Below are 26,499 nucleotides of genomic sequence, written 5' to 3'. Positions count from 1 at the left end.
GAGAAGCAGGTGACTTGCTAGAGGATAGCTCACTATAGATGATACACAAATTTGGCCCCAACTCACATTCTTATTTGTTTATACTTTAAATTTCATAGACTCATAGAATGTTTTGGGTTGGAAGAGGTGTTAAAGATCATCTAGTTCCAACCACCCTGCATGGACAGGGACACCTCCCACTTGACCAGGTTGCTCAGTGTCCCATCCAGCCTGGCCTTCAACACTTCCAGGGATGGGGCTTCCACAACTTCCCTGGGCAACCTGTTCCAGTGTCTCACCCTAAATTTGTCATATACTTGGTGCATTTAGATATGAAGCATAACTTGCTAATGAGACCATCCTTGCTATTTGGGAGAGTTTGTGAGAAGATGTCAATATGATGACCATATTCTGAAGTAGTGATTTCTGCAAACTGCTAAATGAATTCAAATTGATCTTACCATAATGGAGGATCTAGCTGTTGTCTGTTGGTACACAGGAGGCCTCTTTCAGCTCCTAGTAGCTTTGACAGAAGTAGTGGTATGGCCACAGCCATACTACAATTTCCGTAGGTTCTACCTGTACATGTTCAGGTGATGCATGTTATAGAGCCATCTTTGGTGCTTCTGTAGTGCTGTGAGGCATGACAAATTAATTTCACTTTTCTCCTTTTACTGCATGCTCCCCTGAGACCTATGGCCTTTTGACTTGTGAACATCCTGGCAGGCTGTACCTCTCATGGCAGTGCAGCTTCTTTCTGGAGTATTGACCAAATTCAGAACAAATTCATTAATGGTCAGCATAGTTAATTTTTTTCTACCTCCCACGCTCTTTCAGAGCCATGTATAGATCATTAGGCTGTTTTCTCCTTGCTGGGAGCAATTTGAGTTTAATTTAAAAGAAATATTCTCTGTGAGAATTACACTGCTGCTCAACTTTTTTTGTTTGGTTGTTTGTTTTTAAAGTGCCCTTCTATACAGAAGTGAGCTATGGGTCTAACTTCTTAAAGCCTCCATCCCTTTGAACTGTTCCTTGCTCTAAGGGCCTCCTTTTCCTTGTCATGTTATGCTTGTGCTACACCTGGGTGTCATCTGCCATTAAGCAGTGATCCTACTGTTGTGGGACTGTTGCACCGCAAGACATTTCGTTCAGTACTTAAAACCACAGGAGCCGTTGAGAAGGAAAGTCTTGCTTTCATCCACAGTCTGCCAGCTAAATCTTTGTCTTTGTTAGCAAAAAAATGTAGTGGAAAGAACGGAGACAGCTGATGGGGAGATTTCTGACTGTAGCTCTGAGTGTTTGGTGTTCTGTGGTAGCACTTCGGCATCTTCAGAGAGCGTTGCTTTCTGGCTGAAGTGCAAAGCTCAGAAGTATTAATTTGTGCAGCTGGCTGGTACAGGGACAGCACTTTTGAAGAACTGCAGTACAAGTAATTTTCCTTTTCAGACCTTACAAATAGTATTTTTTATGTAATCCTGTGGATCTCATTTATACCCCTACTGAAGAGTCTTAGTTTAACTGTAGGAAGCACTTCCACATATGGAGTGGTCATATTTGATCATCCTTGTTGCCCTTCACTGAACTTTTTCCAATTATACTCTAGGAGATGATCTTGAATGTAGGATAGATTTATACAGTGACCTAGTAATGGTCTCTGGTTTGGTCTCTATTCCTTTCTAAATAATCCTGAGAGCTCTGTATAATTCTATGGGTAAAGTTTATTCTCAGCTACTGAGCAATGAGCTAGGATCTCCATGGAACTGTCTGTTCTAACATTGAGGTCTTTCTTCTGGGTAGTAGTGACCTCTTTGGGGTCCATCACTGTATATGTGAGGTTGGGATTGGCTTCCCCATATGTATTCTGTTTCACTTGCCATTTTGTTATCCGGTCATTCCGTTTCTTGCAGTTTCTCTCCCCAGTACTACCTTGAATAACTCTGAGTCACCAGCAAGGTCTCACCTCACTGTTCATGCTGTTCCAGATCATAGAGGAATACCAAATGGCATGTCCCAGCATGGAGGCCTGCAGAACTGCACTGTGACCTCCTCCCTCCTATTGCAAGAATGGAAAGTTTAATTTTCCCGCTTCCTGTTTTTATCCAGATGTTTATGGATGTAAGGACTCTCTTAGGCTGTAACTGCTAATGGTTCATGTCACAGCTGTTTACCTTGCCTATAATTTCAAGTATGTATTGTAAGAGCACCTTTAAGGATGGACTTTCATATTATTCTGTTTTTAACTGATACATGGTGGACTCATCAGTGAAAACACATAATAAATAATGGATTAAAAAATCTTCAACTCTTCTATCTGGAATGTAATGTATTACAGATAATGGTCCCCAAATCAATTATTGCTTATACGAGTTGAAATGTAATTTGGTGTAATTCAACGTAGAAGTTTTGCTGGCATGCTGAATGAGTGACATGCCAATGTCAGCTCACCAGGACCTCCACATGGAGTTTCCTATGCATACTTTAACACATGCATTTTATACCTGTTTGAATATACCTTATTCTCTTGTGTACACTTTAAGACATGGATTTTATAGATGTTTCAATAGACTTTATTTCTACATGTGACTTTTTTTTTATATTTCAGAAATGTTTTGTACCCATGGAAGTGTGGAGAAACACTGCTGTGCATCAGCAGTACTATCCAAGTGCTGACTTCATTTCAGTGGAACACCTGGATTTCCCACATGTTCTTATAACCCGGAAGAGTAATTTAATAGGTTTCTATGCATAAAGACAAAAGTTTAGAAAATTTTCTGCTTACCAAAAGGGCTTTTCTCTTCCTGATGTAACTAGGTGTAATATCTTTGCTGAGACCTCTTTTGCTGGATAGCGTCCCAACTGTGCAACATACTGCGGCTTTGGCTCTTGGGAGACTGGCCAGTTATAATGATGACCTGGCAGAGGCAGTTGTGAAGGGAGAGATTCTTCCACAGCTTGTGTATTCTTTGTCTGAGCAGAATGTAAGGCATCATTGTTTTCTTAAGTAATCTTTTTTTTTTTTTTCCCCAACTGTTCCACAGGGAAAGGGAAATCTTTTTTGTCAGCTACCTGCTGTTATTCTTGTTTAGTAATAAATGTACTGAAGAGACAGCATGTATGTTTGAACCTCTGAGAGATCAATGTGCCTAAGTTTGACTACAAATAAGCTTGACTTTAAAATACATTACCTTTTAGTAATATATTCATGGCACTGTTGTGTTTTTAAAATGTTGAATGATGCTTTATATAAGGTCCCTCTTTAAAATGAGTCAATTTGAAAGTAGTAGTAATAATTGACAAGGATTTGTCAATAATGCCTAACACTTATAAAGAAAACTAACTTCTCTAATGAAATATTTAGTATCTCTAAACATAGCCTTTTGGAAATCCATAGCATGAGAAATATCAAACTAGTGACACAGCAAAATATGTTGAAAGGTTTTCATCTTCACGTATGTCAAAACCAAACAAGTATAGTCATAATTGCAATACAAATAAATCTGGTGGTCTCTTTTTCCCCTTCTTGCCATTTTTCTTCAGATTTTGCTTGTATTCCAGCTTTGATTTTCCCAATGAACCTAATCTAGAATAACAAAAATACTTTCAATTAAGTTTCCTAATAACCGGAAAAAGAAAAACACAGCTGAGGGTTAAGCACATTCGTATCACACCTATACTTAGGTTGCAATTTTGATTTAGTAGATTTAGGAGAAGTAGGATTTCAATTGAAGTATAATTTGGAAAACTCTATTTTCATTTTCTGTCTTTTGAGGAAACCATAGGTGTAAGTACTCATTGCATATTTTTTGTGCATATAGAACCTTGCTTATACAATTAATCTTAAAAAAACCCCAACCCATATAGAAAAACCTTGATATCAAGATACTGGTGTAGTATGGAAAGGAAGTTAAGGTTTTAGTTAGAAAGGTTTTTATAATAATTTTCATTACTATTAAGGGAAGAGGGGGAACAAAACTCTTTATCCTCTGTTTTGGTTTGGAAGCTAGCTCTCTGCTACAACTCAAAGGCCTCACTAAATTAGCTTGAGTACCCTGATTTATCTCTTCCATGTTACTGCCCGTGCTGTCATTACATTGAGATGGCTGTAATTCAGAATCACTTGGGGCAGCAGCAAGATTAGTGTGAGGTCATGGAAAGCCTGCTATGCCTTGGTGACTGAGGGCAAGCGAAGGAAACTCATTATCCAGTTCATGCAGAGTTTAGCAATGCAGTTTGTTACTTCCCATAGGCAAAAAACCCCCAACCCAGATATGTTTCCATTCCACTCACTTTTGTTGTATCAACATCTGTATTTAAGAAACAGATTATTTGAGCACACAATAAATACTGATTATACTGATTTAGAGAACAGTTACAGGGTCATGTCTCAGATCAATGTTTTGTCAATTATACTGAACAAAATACAATTTTACAGTGTGTTCTGAGTGTGCCCATGAGTATACTTTTTTGGTAAAGAAATGTGTTTTGAATAATAAAAACAAATAAGTGTTTTTCTTTGCCAGGAGCATAATTACTTAACAGAAATAACATACCCATTTTTGCACAGACTGGTGTAAACAACTGTAGCTCCATTAAGTTCAGCAAAACCTACAGTAATTTACATGAGTTAGGGATTTGACCATTTGTCTATACTGTTTCCCTTAACTTCTGTTACCCCTAAAAGATATTTAATGCTTTGCTTGTATATTATGTTTATTGTACCTGCTTGTAGGCCTTAACTAAGAAGACTGGATTTTTGGCACTAATTAATTACATCAGTACTGGTAATCTAAGGAAGGTCAGGCATGCATTTGAGCACTGGAAGGTGACTGTGCTCTTTAATCATTAACATGCTCTCTGATGTGCTTTTAGCCAGTGCCAGCTATCAAACTACTTGGCAATGCCTAGATATGGCTTAGGGAGGATAGCACAAGGCAGAGACAGTTTCCAGTAGTGTAGATGAGGCTGTTGTACCTTGAGGAAAGAGGAGTTTAGGTGGAAGGATATGGTATGGTGTGTCACATTCCTTCAGGGTCAAGGAACGGACCTGGGTTTATTTTACTTCCTGTGGAGCCACTCCAGATAATCCTCTGTTGCCTTACCTTAGTTCTTTAGATCAGACTTCTTCTGAAGGTGTGTGGGCACCTTACAGGATGTACAAAAGCACTCACATGGTTCATTGTTTCTCTGGACTTGATCCAAAAGGGATGTGGGCTTTGTATTTTGTAAGTTTTGGGTACCTTGTCAGTAGGAATCTAGCACTGTAAAGTGCCCAGGCTTCCTGCACAGAGCAGGGGAGGATCAAGCATCTTGGAATGAGATTTAATTCAGCTGGTACACAGGGACAGAGCACTCTAGAGCTTGTCTGTAAGGATGATCTGTCAACTGCTGGTCTGGAGGGCATACTCTGGGCTCATGGACATGGCAGTAGATTACTTGTGTCCCAAGGAATCTCTCAGTCCTTGCTGCACAATGGTTTCACAAGGGAGGGGAACTGTCTTTCTCATAACACGGTTGTCTCTGCTCAGAGTACTTCAACTGGGCTCTGGATTTTGAAACTGTAAGGCAGGGGTAGACATTTAGTCTTCAGCTTCCACACCCCAGTGATTATTACGGAACTGGAGGAAAACACTGAAAGGCAACTTTTGGGGGAAGACTTTAACTTTGCTTTTAGAAGAAACCACAACCATCTCTGCAGTTTACATGGAACCCCATGATGTCTGTAGCATCATGTGTTACAAATATGCTTAAAACATGCATTTGGTGCAGCACTGAGGGAGACGGGTAGAACTGAGACAAGTGCTTGGAGACTGTAGGATGCCTGGTAAAAAAACGAGGGTCATCCAGTGTTGGGTTTTGGTGGGATGGGTTTTCAGGATCTTAGCTGTGGGCTTAGACAGTGTTTAGGAATTTCAGGATGCAGATCTTAAGCCCCGTTGTTGGATCTAATTCTCTGTGTCACTGTTTGTAAATGTAAATAATGTTTTCTCATAGAGATGTTGTGTGGGTATATACATTAGAAATTGTGAAACCTTTGAGTGTCACAGATGGGTAGAATTATTTTAGGAGCTTGCCCTGCATAACCCATGTAATCTGGTTAAATATGTTAAGAACTATTGTTTTTGCAGCCCTTATCATTTGCTACTCACTTAAATAAACAGACTTATCTAGACTATTATCTGTTCCCCATATCCTCTTAGCCCTCTCATTTTTTCTGTTTGTTTATGCACTTACTGCAAATTTTAGATCATGAGCTGTCTCAAAGAAGGACTGTGAAGTTCATTGTGTGCTGTCTGGTGGTCCTGATTTGTATCTGAATGAGATATTGCTACTACTAAAAAAGTCTAATTTATGTATGTCTAAACTGTGTTATGCTTTGAACTCCATAATGTTACTAAAAGCTTTTTTTTTTTTTCTTTCTGCCTTGTGTAGCGTTTCTACAAGAAAGCAGCTGCATTTGTACTAAGAGCAGTTGGTAAACATTCTCCACAGCTAGCTCAGGCAATAGTTCAGTGTGGAGCACTGGAAATGCTGGTGATTTGCTTGGAAGATTTTGACCCTGGAGTCAAAGAAGCTGCATCTTGGGCACTTGGGTATATTGCCCGACACAATTCAGGTAACAGGTTTCACATGCATTCTCTTTCAGCTTATTGCTATGTAGGAGTTATAATAAATTATATTACTGTAATGTCTGTAAATAGAATAAGATACTTTTTCTTCTCTACTGTTATAAAATTTTAAGTTTGGAATAAAAACCTGCTCTAGCTGTACCAATCTGACAATGCTGTACCTTTTGTGGGAAAATTACACCAGATTGCCTTATTATGAGAGGTGCTGTAGGATGCATTGGCCTGTGGCCAGGGAAGGACAGGATGCTTTATTCTCCTGCATGAAGAAATTTCAGAATTTTTATGTATGGTGTAACTGTTGCTGTGGAACAAAGTTTCTTTTGCTCCACCTTAGTTTCATATTTTATATACATAGTAAAATGGAGAAGCCTTGACAGAACCAAGTTTCATTCAGCTTCCAGCAGTGCCTGCAGGGTAAATGTGTCAGATTCATTGCACTGACTTTATTATCATTAGCCCGTAGACCACACTCTTCTCAGAGAGTCAGGAATAGATCTTAGGAATCTGATACCGAGCAGTTCACTCCTGTCTCACAAGTAGTTGTATAACTCACTGGCCGTGTCATGTTCCTATTTAAAAGCTGATCCACATGGTTGATAATTCTTTTACCAGCTATTTATATAGTTCAAGTAAAAGTTTAGAGCTATGTATCAAAGCACTGAGGGAAGAAGCTGCTGGCTGGAAAGGGTGGGAGAAATGACTTGTGTTCATATTGTTGAAAGTTAAACTTATTCTAGGATTATTACATTATCTCATGCATTTGTTTTGGTTTTGGCTCTATAATATACACTGACTGAATTTGTAAGTGATTTTCTTCTTTCATTTGTAATCAATATGGAGTGCTTGACTGTGGAAGCTTATGGGGGCTATTCTAGTCCCACTAAGAGAGAGGGTTATCTTACGGGGACAGACTCCAAAGTTGTCCACATTCCTAACAGACTTCTTTTTCCAAGGAACAAATTAATTCTTGAGGCAGCTCTGTGTCACGATGATCCTTTATCTTTTGATCACCGGGTCCGAATCCCACCCTTGGTGAAAAATAGTTGTTGCTTCCATCTGAAAGATATTTGTTTAAGTGTCATTTGAAAGTGTTCTTTTGTATAAATGTGAGTAGTGTAAGTGTGAGTGTGTGTTACTCTTAACATAAACATTTCTGTAGTTTTGTTATGTCAGTAGATCAATATTGACTCACGTCCATTGCCCTTAATGCTATTCACTGCATGAATGCTCACTCATGTTTGGAGTGATCCAGTTCACTCTGGTGGCATTGTCTGCAAAGACGGAGGTGATGTGGAGGTATTGAAGACAACAAACGCTTTGTACACATTTTTATTTTGTGGTTATGAGTTATTTATTTACTGACAGTGAATGAGTGCTTGTCTCATGTCAATTTACACCAGCAACAGAACAGCATTTTCAGAAATTCTGTTGAAACTGCGAGTGCTACGGAGCTGCAAGCATCATGACATAGACAGATCACTAGATGTAATTAGTTAAAAAAACCAAAAACCAAAAAACAAACTAACAAAAAAAAAACCTGAAAAAATTGTGCTTCCCCTGCCCAGCTACAGCCAGTTTGGGGGATTTACCGTCCTCTATAACAGTCACAGGAAGTCTCTAAAATGATTACTGAAAGTAGAGGAGTTATACTGAAGAAAGATCACTCTGTGCTTGCTGTGTTTCCAACACTCCTACAAGCATGCCTTTGTGTCAGGATATTGTTGGAGATGGGACACAAAGATAGATGGACTTGTTTTTATCAACATCTGATGTTTACTGTTAATCAAACTCTGGAGTAGATTCACATACTTGTGTTGATAACATTTGGCAGTTATGATTTTCTGTCATTGACTGTGGACACATATTGCAGCTTAAGCTCTAAAAATAAAGTTAGGTGTGAAATGGTTTTCCCCACCCACTTAAGTTTTTTCAGTTTCAAGAATTGTTTCAGTTCCAAAATGGGACAACATTAAGACATTTCTCTTCTGAAAAGACTGGGGGATAGGGAGGCTTATTTGCCCCAGCAGGAGAAGTTCAATAAAGAGGGAGTATGTCTGGGATATATGTGAGAGACAGATTAAAGTCCTGATGTGTCTTAGGCAGAATGTGAACCTATGTCCCTAAATGCAAGCAAAGGCTCCCAGCATTCAGTGGTAGCTGTTTGGAATGAGAGAATCTCTCTGCTTTTAATCAGAAATTCCATCCGTGACCTGGTAAAGCTGCTCTCTAGGAACTGCAGTGTATGTTCCCATGAAAATACTTACATTTTGAGAAATCAAAGACTTTTTTTTTTTCCCCTGATGAAAACATTCTCTGGTTAGCAAGTTTGCTACTGTCTTCATACAACAGTCTCTTAAAATGCAGTTAATCTGTGAACAGATGTCTCCAGAAAACCTGTGAGATTTTAGGTCAAAACAGATGTCTCATGAGATTTCAAGAGATTAAAAATCTTGCCAGGTCAGATTCCAAAATTTAGGAACAGCTTTTGCAGTTCTGCTCTTTCTTGAAGATCCCTTTGAGCTGAATTTCAGACGCTGATCTTACTCCCAAGTATGCAGATCAGTGTTCTGTAATTTTGCCATTCATTTTTTCTGCTATTTGTGCTTGAAAAGAAGTGTAAAGTGTTTCAAATACTACCAAAATACCATCAGGTCCATGAGAAGTATTTTGTAAATTTTTACTTACACCACATCCAGTTAATTTTAAAATGCAAAATTCTTAAGTTTGAGATATGCAAATAACTTAGCTTTCCATTTGCTTTGCCTACATCTCTTACCTGCTTCAGTATATTGTCAATTTGTAGGAAAAAACCAAACAACAATATTTATACTCAAGCATATTGCTGAAAGCAAATTTATACTAATTTTCTGTCATACAGTGACACTCTTTGGACCTCTCGTGGGGATGAGAGTCTCCTTATGTGGCCTTTACATGATCACACAGTCCTCAAAAGAATACCAGCGTTGGTGGTTGTTTTGGCTAAACCCTGTTATTTGCTGTGGTTACACCTGCCACCGCAGCAAGGCCTGTTTGAGAACCCTGGTCTGTACTGAAATTTGCATTTGATTCCAAGTTTTGCTACTGCTCCACTATGTGAATTTGGCATTTGTTCAGAGCTGAGTTTCCTTCTCTGGAGACTACCTCCACATTCACTTTCCCATCTTCATCTTTCCTCCCTAGTCTTGTTTTTATCACTACTAACATTATAAATGTGTTAACATTTTTCTGGTAACACCTTAAACCAGTTTAGATTAATCCTGTAAGACTTCCCATTGATTTCACTGGGCATGTAGTCAGGATCTTATTGACTGCTCTTCATTAACTTTCCTCTCTTCCTGATTACATAAGCTCATGACGAGGCCTCAACTTACTTTGAATTAATTAACCGGTATTTTCATATTGAGACAAATCTGTACAACTTATAGCTGAACTGGTGACATCTTAAACTCCATAGTCTTTCTTTATCAGTCTTTTGTCTACCTCCATGTCAGTCTGTCTTCATGTCTGCACTATCTCCATTTGCTAATATCTTCCTCTTATTGTTCTGGACAAAAGCAGTTAATTTATGGTGGATTTTGAACCTTTATTCACTTGTCTCTGATCATCTGTAGAATAACATTTCCTACTTTCACTCATGTAGGGAGAAGTCCTACTTTATCATTATGCAATTGGACAGGTTCCTTAAGCTGTACCCAAAACTGAAGTTCCAAGCCCAAGATTTTAATAGCTTTCTGTGGAATTAAATGAGGTTCATAAATTAGCTTTTCTCTGCTGTCTTTCTCCTTTTCAGCTATTGGTCTTGTCTTTGCCCTTATAACGTAGTCTTGGTACAGTGTTCAGAAAAGTCTTTTTGTAATTTTTTCCAGCTTTTTTGGTTTCTTGATCTGAACATTTGTTTTAAAAAAATTCTTCCTGACAATTGTACTTTCCCCTTTAACTCTATCTCAGCCTCCATTTTTTTCACTTTTGTGTTTTGTAATTGGGTAGCAAAGTTTTATGAATCCTTTGATGCATAGTCTGAATTAAAATATGTTCTACCAAGTTCGACGGTTAATTGAGTCTCCCTTTGAGAAGGAAGAATTACAATTATCATAGAATCATTAATACTTAGAATCATAGTTTTGTGCTGAGTTTGCAGGGGAATGTGATGCGAAGATCTATATTTTCTTTTGTCCCTGCCTCAGCTTTCCTGTTTTTTCTGACAGTCCATTTACTGCTTGTCTGTCTTTTGACACATGGTCCAGCCCTCCATGTGGTAAGTTATTAGCCATGAACCTTATAAACATCACTGGAAACCAACCATTTAATTAACCATGACCAGCAGTAACCATCGGTATTTAAACGATATCAGACTTCTAACAGCAAGAGCTGATCTAAATTGAATCAGATTTAGTTTGCTCTTTTAAAATAACTTGTATGGTTACTTTTGCATGTCTGGACATAGCTGTGACCTTAAAGTACTGCTCTTTCTCTCCCTACTTGAACTTCATTATTTCAGTTCATAAGGCAGCAGAGAAGCCCATTCTTCTAGTAGTATCCTATCCCTCTCAACATGATTTTCCAGATATTAGCAACTCCTAGCAGACTGTAAGCAACTGAATTGGTTGTTCTGAAGTTGGATGGATTAATCTGAACTGTTGGTCAGTAGTTCATTATGTTTTCTGCTTAGTCAGTGTACAGCATCGAAATACAATTTGAAGAAATTGGGTATGGCTTTTTCCATGAGAAGCTGAATGCAGCTTATACCACTTACATTGATTAGTTTGTTTTCAGGCATGTTTTCAGATAATTTCAGGCACATTATATTTCAAATTTGTAAAGCTGAGAATATAGCATTTGTTTTTTGTTGAAAACTCGCGATTTGTATATGTTTGGAGGATGCACACTCCACATTTTCAGTCAAGTACTTATTTGAAGAGTGAAACTTGGAAGGGTTAGTTTTGTATTTGTTTGCAAATTACAGCATTATTTATTTTTATTTGTTAATTTTGTGAGGTAATGTTTATACTTTATTTAAAATATTATATAATAAAATAACATACAGTGTAAATATTTGGCTTATCATATGCATTGGAGTGTGTGGCTGTAACTAACTAATTGAAAATAAATCTGGTCAGGAACGTTATTTGGATATTAACAATGTAATGATGACATGACTTACAGATTTCATGAAAAACTATATTAGTCTATGTATATTTAATGACGTATGTTATATTTTCTTAGTTTGAAAACCTCTTTATGGATTGACTATAAATCAAAAGCTAAGTTAGACTCTTGAAATACAACAGCCATATGTTGCCATGGTACTGTAAGTCAAGATAAATGTTGAAGATAATAATGGATATGCATAATAAGGTGTAGCAAAACTGAACGAAGAACCTAATAGATTATTGAAACCCCCATGATTTTTACCACTTTTTCAACACTATTTTAAAATAGCACAGCTTGGTTATAGTACAAATTTTGCTTCTGATATCTGGTAGTTCTTATTTTAGGACTGTGATTAATGCTGCATGCATGGAGAGAGCTAATGAATTTCTAGTAGTGTAATTTTTGTCCATGTCAGCTAATCATATGCTCAGCTTTTTTTAATTTTTATTTTTTGTCTTTTTATTTAAGGTGCAGTTAGTTAAGGATATTGTACTAATCTCAGACACACAATATCCCACTGATGATATTTCTTGTTTGCCTAATTGTGTAGGATAATATTTTCATGTCATTAAAATATAAGTTGTGTCTTGTAGCAAAGCCTAGTTTTGATCAGCAAGTTACATTTTTCCAATCTTTTATATAAGATAAATCTTTCATGTATGTTTTTTGTATTTCTGTTTATGGCATTTGATCTATGCTAATATCTGCTTATCATTTAAAGAGGGTAAAATGCTCTCTAATTAGGTGGTTGGTAAAATTTTGGTACTTTGGCTTTCTGTGTTGTTGTTAGCCATGCATAAAATGCTTTCCTATTGATCAGTGTAGAATAGCCGGGGTTTAAACAGCTGACATCTGCTTACTTTAAAAAAAGAAAAAGAAAACAGAATAACAAACCATTTCAGCCTAATCTACCTCAAATGTGTGCATGTAAATGGGGGTCCATCTATTGACCTGCATTCTTTTCAGTTGTGGATTGGTCCACACGGTTTATGAAACCAGGAGGGCTGATTTGAAATGCAGATGTCGAGACAGTGAACTACACCCTCCCCTTTTTCCTTTGCTGTATCTGTCAGGGTGAAAAATGGCTTGCACAAGGGTCAGTCACCCATACTCACTTAATTACTTTCCTTGGACCTACAGAACTGTCACAAGCTGTGGTGGATTCAGGAGCTGTTCCTCTTTTAGTGCTCTGTATCCAGGAGCCAGAAATTGCTTTGAAAAGGATTGCTGCCTCAACTCTCAGTGATATTTCAAAGCATTCTCCTGAGTTAGCACAGACAGTAGTGGATGCAGGAGCTATCGCTCCCTTAGCTCAGATGATCCTGAACCCTGATGCTAAACTGAAGGTACATTTAACAATTATTTTTTTTAACATCTCCATTATACCAGTCGTTACTTGATACTGAATCAAAGACACTGATGTGCATATTTCTTTAGGAAGCTCTTGTTTTAGGCATTAACTAAATGGATCTACATAGTGACAAAGAGTTCTGAACATATTCACAGACTTAGCTACTAGATAAAAACTGCTGCTCTGCGAAGAGCTAATCTTTAAAATGAATAGTATGACTTTTTAAAAGAAATATTTGGTATATGAAGAAGGCAACATATTTTTAATAGATAATATTTGCACAATTCAGTTACCAAAAAATGTTTTGCGGACTTAGGAATATGCTTACAGACCAGTTAATATTAAATGTATTCTTGTATTTTAGAATGTACTGTGTGATGTGAATAGCTGTTGTCGAAGGTTTAATCACTACAGTTTAAATGACAAAAAAAAAGTCTTAATATGTTTTTTCCATCTAACAGAAACAGAAGACAACATAAAAATGCCACTTCAAACAAATAGATGAAAAAATTCTTTAATATAAGGTCTGGCAAACCAACCTTATGCAAATAAAGATACTTTCTGTAGTTTTCACTAAATTTTAAATGTATATATATTTTCTTTTTTAATATATAGCAAACTTGAAAGGGATAAAACAAAGGAGAAGCTTTTATTCAGGAACCAACGAATGTTCTGTGCCATTATATTTGTGCATGAATTGACTCAGTGAATTGTAAAATAGCTGTAATTGTTTTCCCTATCCTGCTTTGTTTTCCTTGATGCAATAGATTTTTGTGTGCAGGAGGGGTGTGTGTTGTGGGATGTTTGTATCCTATTGATTCTATAACAATTTTTATTTACTAGCGTCAGGTGCTGTCAGCTCTAAGCCAAATAGCAAAGCATTCAGTGCATCTTGCAGAGTTGGTGGTTGAAGCAGAAATTTTCCCAGTTGTGCTCACATGCCTGAAGGACTCAGATGAATACGTCAAGAAAAATGGTGCAACTTTAATTAGAGAGATAGCGAAACACACGCCTGAGGTAAAACCTTGAAAATGCAAATACAAGGTCATCTCATTAGATTTTACACTTTAAATAAAATACTGGATTATTCTGTCATTTGCTTTTTGAAAGGGAGGGCAAATAGCTGTTTGGCATGTTCATTGGAAAAATATGGAAATGCTTGCTGATATTATGAGATGTGTATTGAATATGAATTGGGTTAGGAAACTGGGAATCATATAATGTATACGTAGCTATTTCATTCCATAAGATATCTGCACAGAGAGAGAGTTTAAGCTGGCAGTATTGTCAGTCCTAGATATTAAAAATATAATGAGAAAAGATTCACAGAAGTAATGATACAAGGTAATAAATTACAAGATCATCCTAAAACAATATTAGATGGTTTGTGTCTTTTAAAAAAATCTTCTGGCGTGCTGGGATCACATTTTAATTATTTTTTCAATGACAACGAAGGACAAAAGTTCTCTTAGTTATTATTAAACTGATGGTAGTTTGTTTTATTAGCTTGAGTTTTTGAGTCTCAGCATTTGCAGTGTTTTTGCCAATAATTGATGCAGAAAGGTGGGAATGTCAATACAAATTAAATAGGAAAAAGAAATAATTATAACTGTGTTAATCTGTCAGACCACAGAGATAATTAAAGGGCTCTAAATATGACTCTGGAATGAAATACAAACAAAGTATTTGTGGAACACCCTAATGTTGGGTGCAGCCATTTCGAAACCATGCTACTAGATTAACAATTCAGAAGTGTTTAAACATGAATATTGTGCTGTTTCTTCTGCCTGTTGATCTCTAAGCTGCTGGTGATTAAAGGTTGCAATTGTGTCACACTTACTGCTTTCTCTCTGCACCTCATGAGCAATGCAACTTCACTTTCTCAAAAAAGTGAAGAAATTATCATTATCAAAGGGTAGGCACTAGAGTCAGAAGCCAGAGACCAACTTTACAAGATTGAAGGTAGAGTCAGAAGAGCTGCTAGGACAGGATCCTCCATGCAAGGGAAATGGGCCATTCTAGCAGCTCTCCAGAGGAGCTGTAGGAAGTATCTTGGTGACTCCCTGTGGGAATTAACATTCCACATTTGTCTTTAGAGTGACAGTAATCTCTGTTCGTCTTTAAGCAACACATACTGCAACAGAGCCAGATTGGCAAGTGATACTTCTAGAGGAGTTGGCTGTGTCAGTAATGTGAGCATTGTGGCCTTTGGGTCTCACCTCTCTGTCTGAATATGCAGTAAAATTCCTGTGAAGGTCAGGATCTGGGGGACTTGCAGCAGTGCCTGAGGGTCACAGCACCAGGGAACATGTCTTGTGCAGGAGCTCTGTGTTCTTGTCTGTGCCCAGATGTAGGACTTAGTCATCACTAGCTGCATCCACAGTCCTGTGATCAGTTTTTTCTAAGTAATAACTTTAAATTTCATCTAGCTCTTTCATGAAAAAACAATCCCCTTTTAAAGGCTTCAATGCAACAGTGTGTTTTATGTTTATATAACTGGATTGGAAATCCACATGCCTAATTTTTGTTAATCTGGTGTTGACTTTTAAGAATGTGTTTCTTTTGCTTTGGAATTGTCCTGGTTTGAGCCAGGATGAAGCCAATTTTCCTTTTACTGATCAGTGCTTCATCCTGGCTCAAACCAGGACAGGAATCTTTGGGACAAATGTGATATACACAAACAGACAGAAGAAAATAATAATAATATTAAATTATTTTAATTTCTATGCATTGTTGATATAATACATTACTGCTGTCCCTCAAGTGAAGTGAGAAATGATACCTTTTGGAAAGAAATATATTACATAGTTTGATAAACACAGGAAGCATCATAAACTGTGGACACGATTGTTAAGCAAGGCTATATAATTTGGCATCCTGGGGCAAACTCCATTGCCCATCCAGTGTCTTCCCTGGGCACAGACCTCAGAATACCCTGACTTGTCAGAATGGAGTAGTCCCAAGTCTGTTTTGTGCATCTGTGTCAGTTGTCTTTGGCTTCATGCCTCAGGAGGGGAATCCACAAAGGCTTTCATGCTGCAGAGGTTATCTAGAATCCAGGTGAGAAAAGGAGCAGGCCTTTCCCTTTGTCCCTGCACAGAACATACAATGTTGGTTTGGGAGTGAGTGGGCACTAGTATGAAAGAATATCTGGCTGTAGGTGCATCTTCAAGGGTGTCCATGTATTAGGCTGTCATTTGCATGATTCTTTGGTATATACTAATGGAGTTGAGAATATGTCATTCCATGCTATACAGCATCAAGAATCCAGAGTCCAGATGAAGTGAAGTCAATAAAAAATGGAGTAGCAAAACAGTTTCATTCCTGAAAACTTCATGCTGCACTTAGTGCCCCATGGCCTGTATGAAACATCACTCTTATTCCAGCTTTATTTTGTAAATCAGGAGCAATAACTTTAAAGACTTTTCTGATGTAGTGCTTTATGCCTGTTGATACTTGACAGTATCTAATCTCTTCCATTTCTCTTTTCAGCTTTCACAGTTTATAGTAAATGTAGGTGGAGTTGCTGCTGTGCTTGATTGTATTGGCAGCTGCAGAGGGACTGTCAGGCTGCCTGGCATCATGATGCTTGGTTATGTAGCAGGTCATTCGGAGAGGCTGTCAATGGAAGTGATTATCTCCAAGGTTAGCTCTCATTTTGTTGTCTTCCTATAATCCTTGAGTGGTAGTCTGAGAAAGAGAGACAAATCAGCATAGGCAGAGAACATACTTTATGACAGAATTATATACTTGCTGTTGATGAATGCCCTTTTTCCTGATATCACTGCTTGCTGCAGCTGAAATCATGTGGTAACCTGATCAAAGTGTGTCTTTATGAAGTTGAATCTTTTATAAAGCGTCCTGGATTAGTTTGTGAACATACATTTGTGTTACAGTACATTATTTTTCTATGATGCAATTGCATGGCTACAGAAAATAAGTTAGTGAATTTCTATGGTCTGTTTCCTCTTAAAATGAGTATTTGTGGCTACACCAAAACACTTTTTGAAGCAAGAATGTTCAATGGTTTAATGTTTAATTCTTCACTGCACAGGCCCAACTTTGCTAGTCCTGCTACAATAATCTTACAACAGATCTTCAGACTTGAAATGACCTCAGTTTCTAATGTAGTGTGGTTTGATTCCGTTGTGCAAGTGACATTTCAAATGAGATAAGCTCTGAATTTCCAAGTTAAAATAAATTCTGCTGGGCAATGATATAGAAGGGAGAGAATTTGCAATATTCACAATAGGTGAAATTAGTGCCTGACATAATATTATGATTTGAATAATGCTAACTAATGACAGGAGGAAGGAAGCAATTTCGCTGAGCATTGGCCCATTTTCACACTATGTCAGTAATTTAAAATATACTGTATGAGTGGAAAAAATGAAACAATAAGAAGAGAGGAACAGAAATGTATTCTATCAGAAATGCAAGTTAAAAAAATGGAAATTGCTACAATATAACATCAATAAATATGCAGGAGGAAGGTAAGAGGAAACAAAAAAATGCCATTTTGATTTTGAAAACTACAGAAATATACACCTTCTCCTTGCCATCTCTGGAGGCCCTTCTCTGAATGTGTCTCTGTGTCTCCACCTTCAGGGATGCCTAGAGCAAGTATGTTCCTGCTGTTGAGTGCTTGATGTTATGTGGGATTAATCCAGGATTAAGTTAATGAGAAAACACCTAAATGATAATTTTTTGAAGAGTAATAGTGATTACTACCATAACTGAATTGGAGTGCAGTAGAGATTTTGTAGGGATCTGTGCAAACTCATATGAATTTAAATATGTTAATGAGTGACCCATAAAAGAAACACAGATAGACCCAAAACTCATTAAAAAAAAATTGCTTCAGGGAAAACTAAGCTTGTGGAACAGTACATAGTGCTGAGGACATGGCTTGGTAAAGTGGAAGCATTTGAAAGAAATACCCTGTGGCATAACCACGTGCAGTTACACATCTGATATGATGTTGTGATGTAAAGCTGTAGCCCCATTCTGTGGAACTGTATCTTGGAAAGGATTAACTTTGAAAAAAAAAAACCTTTGGGTCGTACTGGACAAACACTTCAATGTGTTCTTCTGCTGCAGTAGCAAAAACAAAGACAATTCAGTCTTTTGTGGTATTAAAGAGTGGAAGATCAAGTGCTATTGGAAAAGAGAAGTCAATGTACGTAGTACTAGTGTATATAGTACCGTTGTCTGTATTTGAAAAGGATCTTGAAAAAAACCCTGAGGAATGTGCAGAAAAGACTAAAAAATTATCCGTGGGATGGAGGAAGAGGTTTTCTAGTTAAAGGTTTAGTAGCCTTGCCTTACCTAAAGTAGCACAAAATATTTCCTGTTGAAGTTTCCTGGCATAAAATACCAGCTCCTAAGTGGCTCCATAATACTGTGGAGAAGGGATAAAGACTGTGAATACGAACCAGAAGAACTTCAGTAACAGCTGGATGTGAATGAGATATTCTCCATCCCTTGATGTCTTCAAGAGTTGAAACTTTTCTGGAAGTGATTGGATGAGTCAAACATGAACTAGTGGACTCAAGAAGAGGTTGATAAGTTGAAATTTAATGCTGTCAATAAAGAAGCCAGACACAATTGACCCCTTCTGGTCTTAAACTGCATTCATAGATGCATAAACACTCAATTTTATTTTCAATCTGACAAAACAGAAACCTTTAGTCTTAGTATAGCCTGAGTTATGTCATGCATTCCTTTTATCCCTTAAATGTGTTTGTTAGCTCAAACTGCCTTCTGAGTTAGAACATTGTATCTTTTTCTCTCTTTCTTTAACTAGATTTATTAAGATTTATTCCAAATTCTTGCTAGTCATGGCTGTATGACACCAGTAGCATGCATTCTCTTCTAGCTTATTTTAGAAGAGTGTAAGTAGAGAAACATTTTCTAACAATCAGTATCAGTTTCCAGTTGTCCTTCCCTAGTGTAGATTTGTAAAGATCGTGCTTTTGATTAATGCTACAGGGAATACCACCACTGTGTGCCTGCTTGGTAGAAGAAAATGAAGATCATATTAAGGCAGCAGCTGCCTGGGCCTTGGAACAGATTGGAAAACATACTCCTGAGCATGCACGTGCTGTTGCAGTAGCAAATGTGCTACCAACACTACTTGCTATGTATATGGACACACGCAGTTCAGAAGATCTTCAGATGAAAGCAAGTATATTTGTAATATTTGCAGTATGAGAGATTTTGTTGTAATCAACACACACAAGTACTTAAAAACTACTAAATGGTGTCTGTTTTTATTGATGTTCATTACGTCACAGATTTCCTGAGTGTAGGGTGTCCAAAGGTTGTGTGTCATTTATTAGGAGTTGCTGGTTCCAGTGGGTGTGCATATGGTGCCTACCAAATCATATGGTACAGCCACAGCAGTCTAATCCCTCATTTTTTCCCCCAGTTTAGATCAGAGTTGCATATACCCACAAATGCTGTAATTTCTTGTGACTGATTTCTAATATCTGTGGTTTTTTTTAAAGTATGACCACTTGTACAAAATATTATAGTTCTTGTAGTAGGTTTGCTTACATTTTTATAATATTAATAAAGCTGTAACAAATACTCAAAGCTCTGCACTTGAAAACAGGCAACTGTTCATGATTAGGACCTTCCTTGTGTGAGAGCTAGTAGAGTTGCAGTTTGGTAAAGTATATTTTTGAACGACAGTTTGTGAACCAACTGAAGAATATAATATGACATGATACGGTTGCCCATGTTGTCCTATGCGTCTGTCCCTTCCATTGAAGCATAATGCTCCAGATCTATAAAATAACTTTTGTATAGTCCTTTTCAGTCGTCACCAAAATCTCAAGGTCAAATTGGCTGTACCTATAATCTTAGTCAAGAAGGTTGTTAACTGCTGGTAGCAGCCAACAGTGAGCCTGTTTTCAGAAACTAAGCACTGATACTCAGCTGTTTCACGTGCTCTTCCCCTCCCTGCCTGGAGGCAGTGCACTGTGCAATGTGCTAGCCCAGACCAGCAGACTGTCCTAGAAAGCCACTTCTAAAATACAATCTTTTAAAATGTGTTTTGATATAGCTTTTTTATTATGTTACAGTACTTCAGTTTACTTAAAGCGCCTATGCTTCCACTGTAGTCAAAGGAAAATAGCCATTACTGTGACCATAGATAATGTAATAAGAATATGATGCACTGTAGTTTTTGAGATTTAATAAATGTAAGTAGAAAATTGATTCTTCATTAAGTGACCTGATAGATATCATAGTTTTTGTTCAGAAGATACTCTTTGAGAATTCTGATCAATTTGCCTTTTTTTTAAATCAGACTTCAGTGATACATAACATGAATTCTTGATGTTTTCATTGATACCTTACGACATAAATTTTATTTTGCATTTCAATAGACTAAAAAAGCCTTAAAGAACATCCTTAAGAAGTGCATGTATCTTCCAGCACTTGAACCATTGCTGCATGATGCCCCTCCCAATATTATGAAACACATTATTGGGCAGTTTAGTAAGGTAAGAAAAGGCTCTGCTTGATGAGTAGTATGTTAATCGTTTTCCATTCAGCAAGGGAGCTGTCTTTTCAAATATGAAGTCTCTCTAAAGGTCTCAGTTGTTTTCTCAGGATCTTCAAGCATCGCCTATGGAAGCAGTTTGGAGCATCCCATTCTTTTGTCTGATAAAACTGGATACTGTTTCATCTGGAATCTGCCATAATTCATCCTAAAACTGGGGAAACAGTTGTTTATAAGCAAGGTGTTTTTTTCTTCCTTGCCTCTTGAGATTAAGTGGAATATTAACTCACGTGCAAATATTTTCACTGAGCCAATGTATCACATAAATCCCAGTCACATCTGGTTTAGATAAAGTACAAGCTGTCTGTGCAGGAGTGAAGTAAAGTATTTTACAATAATCTAGATTATAAAAACTTCACCACTTTTATCCTTATTAATTTTCACTCTCAATTAAGTGTAAAAATCCCAAATCTTTTCTCATCCCTCTCAAAATTTGAAACTGTTGTTAATTACATTGTTGACTTGAGCACAGGATGTAGAAAGTGATATAATAGAATTAAATATTTCAAATTATTTGAGTCATTGCTAACTAATCAGGAGATTTCCAGTGTCTACAGTGTTCACCAGCTGTTGGGAATCTTGCTCAACTATAGACTATTGTTTCTGCAACACTGCAGTGTAATGTGTTAGCAGAGGGTACCAGGCTCTCTTGGTGAGATCTTATTTCTGGAAATGGCCAGCTAAAACACTCTTGATACTTAGTTCTGATTGTCACTGATCTGGAAGCACTACTGTTTGTAGTGCAGATATCTGATCACATTGCCACACTTAGGTTTGTCCTGTTTTCTTACTAGGTCCGTACAAAGATTGGAGATGTGCACAGAATCTAATGCCTTTTGCTTCTCTTTGCTGACTGGAGCTATTAATGAGCTGAGTGCATAGTAATTGGTTACACAGTGTATGGATTTTAATATTGTTTGCTGTTGAAGTGGCTTTGTACCCTTCATATCAGCTGATATTTGGTTTGGTTTTGTTTTTCTTCTCCTACATCGTATTAAACAAACTATACTTGTCTGGCATTTCCTCTTCTGAAGTATATGTTTAAAATTAAGTTCTCTGCAGTAAAAGCATTTTTCTCTCCTGTACCATAGCTTGAGAATTTCCTATTCTTAGAGCTGTGGTGTATTATTACTGTAGGCTTATTTATAGCACAGTAAAAGCCTTATTCCTGAGCTGTGCTTTAGAGTGGGATGCTATCCATTCTTGGTGCTGGACTGTGTCATTTTAGCATTATCGTTTTCAGGGTCTGTGCAATTCTCTGCTGTCTCAGTTTGACCTGAGGGGAAGGGATTACGTCTCAGAGGTGCTGTCTGTCTTCGGGGCCTCTTCCAAGAGAATTTTCTGCTGTCTTACCCAGCCTGGAAGTCACAGTGTGGAGGAGGAAGGCAGGGAAAGGCCCATATCCTGTCTCTTTGCTAGTTCCTTCTTGGCAGTTCTTGCTGTGGGAGATATGTAGAAACAGCTCTTTTCATTTCCTACAACAAAATGATCCCAGTTTTTACTGACACTTCTATGTAGCATATCACAGGGAGAAGTCCCTTTGCTCCCCCATTGTTTCTTGACCTGTCTGTTGATTTTGTACAGTCTAGAGGGAGGATAGAAATGCAGGCTGTTTGCCTATATGCATGGCAGAAATCTCATCCTTTTCCTTCATCATTTTAGGCAATCCCTTCCTCCTCCCTGGCTCTCGTTTTACACTGAGATACAGCCAAATTTATGGCTTGATTTGTCTGACCAGTGTGACAGCTTGCAAAGTGCTTTTGCCCCCATAGTATGTAACTCTCAGAGTTGGTTTTAAACCCATCTGGTTTTGTTGTAGATGCAGCTGACATCTTGCATTATCTCTCTTTCTTTTTTCCTTCCTTCCTTTTTTTTTTTTTTTTTTTTTAATATTATTGCAGCCCTGTGGGCCTATGGACTACACACTGTCATTCTTCCTTGCCTGGCCCAGCCCAGCCCCCACCTCCCTCCCTCCTTCCCTCCCTCCCATCCTCTGGATAGAGCTGCATATTGGCATCACTCAGGGAGTGCAGAATGTATTGTCTGATCATTTCTGCTTCTTATCCCCTTTGGCTGCAGAAACTTCACATTTTTGCTTTGTGTGTGTGTTTGTAAAAGGCTTCCATGGCTACACAGTGTGTTGTAGGATTTTAATATCTAGGAATTTAATAGTAGCCTGTAATACTTCAAGGCTGCATTTTTCACTTGCAACAATTCTCAGTATTGTTTCCATGCACTAATCTATACTAGATCATTATAATGATATAAAATTCTGCTCTACAATTAAACTGTGGGAATTGACATAAAAGACCTGAATAACTTGGTTCAAGTGGAACAGATGCTGTTGTTATTCCATGTCAGTGTTCTGTTTTTATTATCTATTTAATCTCTGCAATTTTATTGTCTCTATAGAAATAATTCAAGAAATATTATTTATGTAAAGATAAACAATTATTTTTATATATGTTCTATATTAAAGTACATGTTAAATTATGTTATAGCTGTAAAGGGCTGGTTTGTGATTTTTTTGCTGTACAACTGGGTGTTAAAATACAGTGGTCATTACAGATGTTGTACCTCTGATGTTCCAGTTTTATTTGTCCTCGGAATTAAAAACAGATAAGAAATATTTGACCCTAGTAGCATAGAGATTCCTTTAAAGGAAAATATTTTTTTAATGTACTTCTCTGTGTGTAGGTGTTACCACATGACAGTAAAGCACGTCGTCTCTTTGTAACAACTGGTGGACTTAAAAAGGTTCAAGAAATAAAAGCAGAACCTGGGTCACTTCTTCAGGAATATATCAACATTATTAACAATTGCTATCCAGAGGAAATAGTGAGGTAGGGAAAATGGAACTTAAAGAATTAATACTCACAACACTGTTAGATGTTTTTCACAGGAAAAACACAAAACAAGGACTTAAAATATTAATTTAACTTCTATATTAATTTGTTTTTTAATAAATCAGCATAACATTTTGTTAATTGTCCCAGTGGTAACACAACTACTAGACATATACTTTTGAACACTTTCTCTTTTCTGATTATTTTTTAATCAAATTTCTTTGTCTGTAAACAAAGCCCAAATAATCAGGCTCTTGCAGTAAACTGGGAATTAAAATCAAGGCTGCACTACTCAGACTCCAAGGCTTCAGCACAACCACTCTCATATTAATGCATGTCTGTGCGAAGTTTAGTTTGTCTTGGTAACTTATTTATGGATTACTCAGGCTCCAGATTGCAAGTATTGCTGAATCTTTGGTTGCATCCTAGACTTCCCAAAGAGCCTGTCTGAGCTAGCATATTCAGAGGCTTCTTTGAAACTTCCTCTGATGTACAGAGGGTCCAGTGGCTCTCCTGAGCAGTTGCTCTGCCCACAGCTGCCCTTTCTCCCCCAGCCTCATCATGAGGCTTAAGTGTTATATAAAAGGACCATACACCAGCTGTCTGCACCAAGTTGAACTTTGCCCTTAATGAATACAGAAACACTATTAAATAGCTTACAGTCAAAATGTCACCATCCTAAATTGTAATAATGAGAGAAATGCCCTCCTAGATTCTAGATACCCATTTACCAGTCCTTCAGTCCATCAACACATCAAAAGGATGTTGTACTCCTGCACTCCCTCTACAAGCTCTGAAAATCTGCATCATCAATTTTAATTATAGAAACAGAGTTCTTCAGCTAATGGTAGCTACAAACTAAGTCATACAAAATGAAGCCCTGTTTGTCTCCACAAGGAACAGCCAGTGGCTGTCAAATGGGTAAAGGCAAAATCATAAAGAAACTTAATTCTTCATCTGATAGTTCAGAGGGAAAGAGGACATTTACTTACACTTTTCTGGATATAATTAATGTTTCTTTGTTACAGCTGTTTTTTTCCCCTGTAAATGAAACGAGGTTACTCATGTAGGCTGGGATGTAATAAAGAAAAGGGCCCCTTCGAGCATCTCCTGCTTGTCTCTTTGTCCTACTGCCTGATGTTGGTTGTGCTGCCTGAGGCACAGCTGCTGTAATAGGCTCCGGCTCTGGGTTTGTCCTGGAAACCTGGTATTTTAGGCTGTTTGCAGACTGAATATAGTAATGCATTGAAAAGTTGGCTTTACAATCAGAGAACTAACATGAGAACTAACATTATGCAGAAATCATCCAGAAAATGAAAATAAACAAAGTAAATGGATCTTCCTTCAGTGTGAAACATTGGGGATTTCTACTTGAATACATTTTAGGCATGCATTACATGGAAGTGTGTTCCCCTCTCTTTATAATTAAAGCTTTTAGGACTCAGAGATGACAATTTACATGCCTGCAAAACCAGAAATGTATGTAGGTGTATCTTTTTAGAATAACACAGTAATAAATTTCAGATACTCTTAAACTGGAATACAAGGATGAAATGCAGCTTTGGTGATGTTTGCATATCAGAAGCATGTAGTTGGTCCATTGTGGAAAACCAACTGAATGACAGCAGGACAATAATGGCACCATAGAGTCCTACTCTAATGAAAACCTATTGGATAATCTCTGTCCTTGAGTTGGCATTAGAGACAGAAGGTCATTGTGATATTTTTTTTTTTTTGTTCCAGAATCAACGTCTCATGCATTGATGCAGACTTCACTTTAGATTTGGTGTGTGTGCTTGTGTCTGATGAACAGCAGTAGACTGTTGTCGTCTGGCAGCCTATGGTTCTGTGTAAACTCATGCTTTTTTATTAAAGGCTAGAATGTCAAAAGAAGTTAACATCTACATTTCTCAGCAAAGACAATGCTTATGGCTGCTGAACCTATCTAAAAACTACCCACTTACTTATATGCCCTAAAAGAAGCTAAACAGAGTTTTGAAAACCTAACTTTCAAGTATAACTGATGACATAAGTTGAAAAGTAGGTTCTTAAAACATTGTAGGGGAATAACTGTAGAATTCCTTGACCAGTGCTTAATGCTAGGATTTTTTCCTGATCACTAGAAATATGAATAGTGTAGTCTAATATGCCTTGTAGTCTAATGCACAAATAAAATGTTTCTCTTTCAGGTATTATTCCCCTGGATATTCTGAGATACTTCTGGAAAGAGTGGAAAATTACCAGCCAGTTTTATAAACTTCATTTTTTTATTAGAGCTGTATTTCACAGTTATGCCTTTATGACTGTAATACAAATACAGCTGTTGAAACTCTTGTTTGGTTCTGAAGTCTTCTTCTACTGTTTGAATTAATGAAAGAGCTCAGCAATTCCAGTGTGCTATATTTTGTTCTTTATAAACTTGTTTATTGCAAAGTTTTGTTCCTTTTTTTTTTTCTTTTTTTCTCTCTAACGTTGCTACATTGCAGCATATATCAATGGAATTTCACACAGGGGTGATGATTTATCACAGAAGCTCTTTTAGAATCAGTCATTTCCTTTTCCTTCCACAAGAAAGGTTTGTTATTATCTCATTCGAATTCTAGCCTTCTCAGTACTGTAGACATTTTTGCCTTTGCATATTGTTTTTAGAGCTCCCCAGGTTTGATGAGGGGGGAAAAAGCTCGCCCCTGTGCTTTTCCTAATTATGGAGTCTGTTCTGCACTGAGATATCTCCTACTGCTGCCTTTCAGAAAGAGAAGTGATGTGATTTTGCATCTCCAAACATGTTAGTAGCTGCTACATAAAGAAATAAGCAGATTTGATGATGATAAAAGGGCTGAATTCTGCATGACATAATAGTGTGGTTGTCCCGGCATGGTAGATAATAGATCTTCTGCAAAAGTCCTCCTAGTTAAGGCAGGATTCACTGTGAAGGAAAGGAGCAGTACGCTGATGTATATGTTGTCATTCCTCTTG

General features: G+C 37.4%; 1 protein-coding gene across 3 annotated transcripts in view; it reads left to right on the top strand.

Annotated features, from left to right (window-relative positions):
- The window catches only part of SPAG6 (sperm associated antigen 6), a 33,412-nt gene extending 7,456 nt beyond the window's left edge, over positions 1-25,956 (top strand). Inside the window, exons 3-11 of one of the 3 annotated variants that reach the window (XM_051610680.1) lie at positions 2,791-2,957; positions 6,409-6,592; positions 12,897-13,102; positions 13,951-14,124; positions 16,600-16,752; positions 19,099-19,290; positions 20,502-20,618; positions 23,375-23,520; positions 25,713-25,956. In XM_051610680.1, coding sequence (XP_051466640.1) covers positions 2,791-2,957; positions 6,409-6,592; positions 12,897-13,102; positions 13,951-14,124; positions 16,600-16,752; positions 19,099-19,290; positions 20,502-20,618; positions 23,375-23,520; positions 25,713-25,779 — 1,406 coding nt within the window. In that variant the 3' untranslated portion in view covers positions 25,780-25,956. Of the gene's footprint in view, positions 1-2,790; positions 2,958-6,408; positions 6,593-12,896; positions 13,103-13,950; positions 14,125-16,599; positions 16,753-19,098; positions 19,291-20,501; positions 20,619-21,920; positions 22,558-23,374; positions 23,521-25,712 lie in introns of those variants that run through there. The other 2 variants (XM_051610682.1, XM_051610681.1) reach the window with 2 other exon arrangements.
- Positions 25,957-26,499: the final 543 nt, after the last annotated feature.

Source organism: Apus apus, chromosome 2 (genome assembly GCF_020740795.1).
Source record: "Apus apus isolate bApuApu2 chromosome 2, bApuApu2.pri.cur, whole genome shotgun sequence".
NCBI classification, from domain to species: Eukaryota; Metazoa; Chordata; class Aves; order Apodiformes; family Apodidae; genus Apus; species Apus apus.
Note: the sequence above shows the minus strand (reverse complement) of the source record. Positions and strands in the feature narration are given on the sequence as shown.